At 26.0% G+C, this 5,917-nt stretch overlaps 2 protein-coding genes across 2 annotated transcripts; both read left to right on the forward strand.

Moving 5' to 3' along the window:
- Positions 1-3,245: 3,245 nt before the first annotated feature.
- Positions 3,246-4,281, forward strand: DICPUDRAFT_81809 (uncharacterized protein; the record flags this gene model as incomplete). The annotated part of the gene is made up of 2 exons (XM_003291072.1): positions 3,246-3,263; positions 3,574-4,281. The coding sequence occupies 2 exons, from the start codon at positions 3,246-3,248 to the stop codon at positions 4,279-4,281; spliced, it is 726 nt and encodes a 241-aa protein (XP_003291120.1).
- Positions 4,282-4,720: 439 nt separating this feature from the next.
- Positions 4,721-5,441, forward strand: DICPUDRAFT_155698 (uncharacterized protein; the record flags this gene model as incomplete). The annotated part of the gene is made up of 2 exons (XM_003291073.1): positions 4,721-4,743; positions 5,249-5,441. 2 exons carry the CDS (start codon positions 4,721-4,723, stop codon positions 5,439-5,441), a joined length of 216 nt encoding a protein of 71 aa, XP_003291121.1.
- Positions 5,442-5,917: the final 476 nt, after the last annotated feature.

Raw genomic sequence — 5,917 nt, forward strand, 5'->3', positions numbered from 1 at the left:
AATTCATACAATATCATTGCCAACTGCATAATTTAAACTGAATTAATTATTTTATTTTGTGGCAAAAAATTGTATGCCCTCTGAGCTTGAGTTTGACCGGGTGTGTGGCTAAATCTATCTATGAGCATGAACTAGATAGATCCATGGTGTGGCCTTTTTTTTTTCTTGATTTTTATATTTTTTTTATTTTATTAAACATTAATGATGATGAACTGCTATCTGATGAACCTCTTGAAAAGTCCTCCAATGCATCTGAAGAGTCTTTCCAGGTCTGAAGAGTTACCTGCTATTATACCTGTTGATATGCTGGTTGATCCACTTGTTCATGTGTCACCTGTACCACTTGTGCCACCTCTGCAGTAGCACCACCTGTAGCAGAAGCACTACTTGCAGCAGCACAACTTGCAAAATGGTCCTGAAAAATGTGAGGCGTTTTATTAATTAAATGATAATAAGTCGAATTTGGTGATGTTTGGGTGTGACTGTTATTTCTTAATGAGGACTGCCTTTGGTTTGGCACTATATTGATTTTTTATTATTATAAAATGTTTTAATATTAGCTTTCTTAAAGGCTTCTAATAACTGAGGCTGATTATTGATTTACTGAATTAATACTATTATTTTTTTTATATATTGATGACTAAAATTGTAGTATTTAAATATTGTACTCTATTATTAAATTTATTTAATTCGATATTTAAATATTTGATTGTTTTTTTGAATTATTTGATTAATTGCTAAAATGTTGTTTTGATAATGTAACCTAATACTGAAAAGATTTCGGGTATGTCATATTCTAATATTCACTTTTAGCTATTAAGACACCATCTACATTATTAAATTGTGGTGTTAGCTTGATTTATTCTTTATCTTGCATATTTTGATGAAATTAAAGATATAAGAATAAGTTGAAATCTCCAGATATTTTAATTTACAATGAATAAATAACCTCTATATACTTGAACAGCTCTAATACTTGGCAATTCTGATTATAAGTTTGCATTTATAAAGTTGAAAAAATGGTGGGAGAAGCCAGTAGAAGGATGAAGCATAATACTATATGAGAATTTGAGTTTTTGCGACTTTGTGACTTTTTATGATAGTTATTGATATTAATTTGAGATTATTATTATTATTATTATTATAGTTCATGATTGGATTGGTGTTTATTATTATTACTTGTAAATAGTATAAAATCTATTTTAATAGGTTCGCTGTGCATTTGATAAACATATACTAAATATTTATATTATTGATTAAAAATCTTTCATTCATGATATCGACGACAGCAGATCCTGTTGGGGTATTGAATGGTTTTAATTTATGTTTGTGGATCTGCGTCTATTTTCTATATTTCTTCAACGATGCTAGTTTCTATGTGTGTGGGTTTGTTGTTATTATTATTGTTGTTGTTGTTTTAAAATAATGTATTGATTTCTAAATTGTTCTAAAAAGGTTTTAAACATATTTCGTTAATGTTAAAATTATTATTTTTGGTTTGATACAATATATTTTACATTATTAAAATTATTTGTGTGGGTGTGTTGTGTGTTGAAAAATAAAAATAAAAATAAAAATAAAAAAATTGGGAAAAATTTAAAAAAAATTTTATAAAATTATTTGAATTTTAAAAATAAATATGGCGGTAATATGTGTTTTAAAAAATCTTATGAAAAGATGCCCCATAATTTTACAACACATTTTTAAATTTATATATATTTATTTTTACTCAAGAAATAGTTTTAATAAATTTTTGTATAAAATTAAAAAAAACTAATCATAATAAATATAATAATAAATAAATGAAATAGTAAATAAATAGTAAACAAAATAATAAAAATTAATTATTTATTTATGTCAAAGTAACCTTATTAATGGCCCGTAAGGGAGCAGGGGTGTGACATTCACATAGTGTTTGGCATCGTGGTAATCCTCCGTTTTTTAAACCATATTTCCTTAATATAATGGATATATTCCCGGGCATATATCAAATCATTTTTTATTGAATGTGGATCTCTTTAAAAAACTGACAGGTGAATGGTATAGATATTAATTATAATTATTATTTTGAACTATTTATTTATTTATTCATATAATAATAAACAAAAAAAAAACAAATAACAGAAAGCGAGCTTTAAAATTTTTAATCAAATACTGTAATTTTATAAATATTTTTTTATTTATTTCCAAAATACTTTTTCATAAAATTAATACCTTTACTTAAATAATAATTAATTAAAAAAAATATTATAGGTAATCAATATTTGCAAAGATTATTACAGAATTAGATTCAAGAAAAAGATCTAAACATAGTGTTGATAAGGGTTCACCATGCATATCTCCCTTATCAAAACTACTCAATTATATATTCTTAATCAAGAAGATTCAAGGTATCAAGTATGAAGATTCAAGAAAATGAAGTATCAAGGCTAGTTTGGTAAATTGATGGGTATAGGTATCAGGTAGGGCCCGCTTGGTATCTGTATTCTGAGATTTACCAAACTTTCAAGAAAATTCAAGGCTATCAAGTGTTCACCACGCATAGGTCCCTTATCAAAACTAAATTATGTGTTCTTAATCAAGAAGATTCAAGGCTATGAAGTATGAAGATTCAAGTGTGAAGTATCAAGGCTGGTTTGGTATTGATGGAATAGGTACCATCCCCGCTTGGTCCTGTATTCTATTCTGATAATTCAAAGGGCTAATTATTATACTGTGGGTGGTGGTATAATAGTTAGCTGTCGGCTCAAATATACTAACCTCCCCGTGGTTGAGCTGGAAACACTCTTTACAAAGAGTGGCCAATAGTATAGAAAAAAAAAAAACAAAAATAAATAAATAAAATAAATAAAATAAATAAAATAAATAAAATAAAATAATGATATTAGTTCCATTTTATTAACTTTAAAAATTAAATAAATAAATAACAATTAAACATTAATTTAAATTAACAAAAAATTTTTTAAAAAATCTTTTTTTTAAAATTATTTTGTTTTTATTTTTTAAAAAAAATTATTTTAATTTAAAAATCCCACCAAAATCAAATTTAATCAGATATTTTTTAAAAAATATCAAATTTATTTTTTTATAAAATTTAAAAAAAAAAAAATTAAATTTTAAAATAAAAAAATAAATTAAATTTTTTTTTTTTTTTTTTTTTTTTTTTTTTTTTTTTTTTTTCATTTTTCAATTTTTTTTTTATAAGATTTATTTATAACCAAATACTATTTTTATCTTGTATTAAAATGATAGAACAAACACCAGTATGCAAAAACTATTCATCAAAACCCATGACCAATTTCAATACCCAACATTCACAACAGCAGCTGCAACCACAATAAACCAATTCTACTTTAATAGAATTAAATTAAAACATAAGATTATTGGGTTATATGGTCAAAAGAAAATTATGAAGTTTATTAGAAATTAAATTAAAAGTAAGTGGTAATAACATTTAGACTAATTGATTGTTGTTATAAAGTAAACATATGTAATAACACTTTAAATTATTAATTATAATACAGGCAGATGAATATATATTAATAAAATCTAGAGACATAGCGTTTTTTAGAGACTAATAGAGATGCAGATGTAAATTTAATTAGTTTACTATACGAAAAGAAAAGAGAACAGCTACACATGTTTGATTTAGTAGAATGTGCATACTCTTTGGATATTATGGAGGCATTGGAGTATTTCCTATCAATGAATGTACCAACATTTTTACCAAACTACACAATTAATAATAAAAGTTTTTCAATATCACCGATTAAATCATTAGAATTACTATTAAAATATCGAGTAAATATTATAGAACCTTATAATATCAATATCAATAATAACAATAATAACAATAATAACACAACAGCAGCTTTATCATCATCATCATCATCATCATTCAGTTTAAACAATAGTAATAATAATAATTATACAACAACAGTAGCATTAGCATTCAGTTTAAAAAATAGTTATAGTAATAGTAATAACAATACAACAACAGCAGCACCAGAACCTACAATATTCAGTTTAAAAAATAGTAATAGTAACTATAATTTAAATAATAGTATTAGTGAATATAGCAATCTAAATAATAATAGTACCAGTTTAGCCCGAAGCGCAAGTTGTAGTAGTAATAGTATAAGCAGTTGTAATAATATGAGTAGTGGTAGTAGCGGTTGCAACAATAAAAACAGTAATAGCTTTTTAATTAATAATGGTAATATAACACTTCCACCACCATCATCATATAGAAATTTAATTAAAATAGAGCACAATATTTAAATACTCCAATTTTAGTCATCTATAAAAAAAATAATAGTATTAACTCAGTAAATCAATAAATCGATAATCAGTCCTCAGTTATTAGAAACCTTTAAGAAAGCTAATATTAAAACATATTATAATAATCAATAGCAGATCATCATCAGCAGTGGTTCATCAGATAGCAGTTCATCAGATAGTAGTTCATCATCAGCTAGCAGCTCATAGCCATTAAAAAATATTTTCAACATCTCCCAAACTTCAAATTTCTAATTTTCTTCAAACTATAAAAATAATATTAATGTCTCTGTCTTATGAGCATACCAAGAAATACAAAGTTGGTGATCAAATAATAATACCACAACATCAACAACAACCAGAAACAATACCAGTTAGAACAAATCATTAAAGAATTGAGTAAACGATATAAGCTGCTTTCAGAGACAAATTAGAAAACAAAATGAACATAACAAGAAATACAAAGTAGGTGAACATATAATAACACAACCACAACAGCAACAAAAACAAACAGAAGCAATAGCAGCAAGACCAAGACAATACTCGTATAAACGTAGTGGACCAAGACTACCTGAAAAAAAAAAATGTATGTTGTATTTATTTCGACATAATTGACCCTAATCTAATTTGAGAATGTGGATGCATCCTCGAATGATAATTTATCTCAATAAATACTTTTAGAGAATAGAAAATTTATGGTTTATTAAAAAGTAGAAGTTTTTGGAAAAATCAAAACATTAAGAATAGGGCTAAAACTAATCAACAAACAAGTGTAGCTTTAAATTCTCTTATCAAAAGCAGAAAACGAAATTAAAATTCCCAAAGGTTATATTAAGGAGTTAGAAATCTTTTGATAATTCCCCTCGTTCATCTGGTTTACAATCTACTTCAATTGCCTCCGTCATTAGAGAAAAAGATCAAGTATTAAAAGTAAAATACATTTCATTAGAAAAGCAATTATTTAAAAAAGAAGAGAAAGACTTTTAGAACAATTAGAATTTGCCCAAGATCTTCAATCCGAAAATCACAATACTAAATCAGAGATTACAATTCTTCAAGATAAATTCAGTAAAGAATCCTTCAACATTGGCCATGATACTCCAGTTGGTGTATCAAAAGTTTCACCGAGTTCTCGTACTGATAGGGGGGATCCATCAGCATAGGTTTCTAAGCAAACTGATGAATTCGAAGAGAAAGCAGAACAAATAAATCCATTAAAAGCGGTAGCATCAAATTAATCAAAAATCTAATGTTGGTATTTCAAATGCAGGTGCTAATAGTTCACCGATCATCCCATTGAATACTTCAGAAGAAATCAATGGTGATAGAATCAAAGAGATTGAACATGTATTTGAAAGTTATAATTTAGCAATGGAAAAAGATTTAAAAACCAAACAGTTTATAGAAAGTCAAATAAATAGCAGTAGATCCAAGAAATCTCGATGACGAGCTTCCAACTGAAATGATACAGGTTGAACAACTTAGAAAATTAGAGATTTCTGACTCAAAAGGTTCATTTGGAAACAGTTAGAAATGAAAATTGAAATATCGAAGAAGGAGATAAGACAAGGAATGGAAGAAAAGTTAAATTTTTTAAAAGAACAAACAAATCTTCAACTTTTAAAATTTAGTACGCTCA

Source organism: Dictyostelium purpureum (genome assembly GCF_000190715.1).
Source record: "Dictyostelium purpureum unplaced genomic scaffold DICPUscaffold_258, whole genome shotgun sequence".
In the NCBI taxonomy this organism is placed as follows: Eukaryota; Evosea; class Eumycetozoa; order Dictyosteliales; family Dictyosteliaceae; genus Dictyostelium; species Dictyostelium purpureum.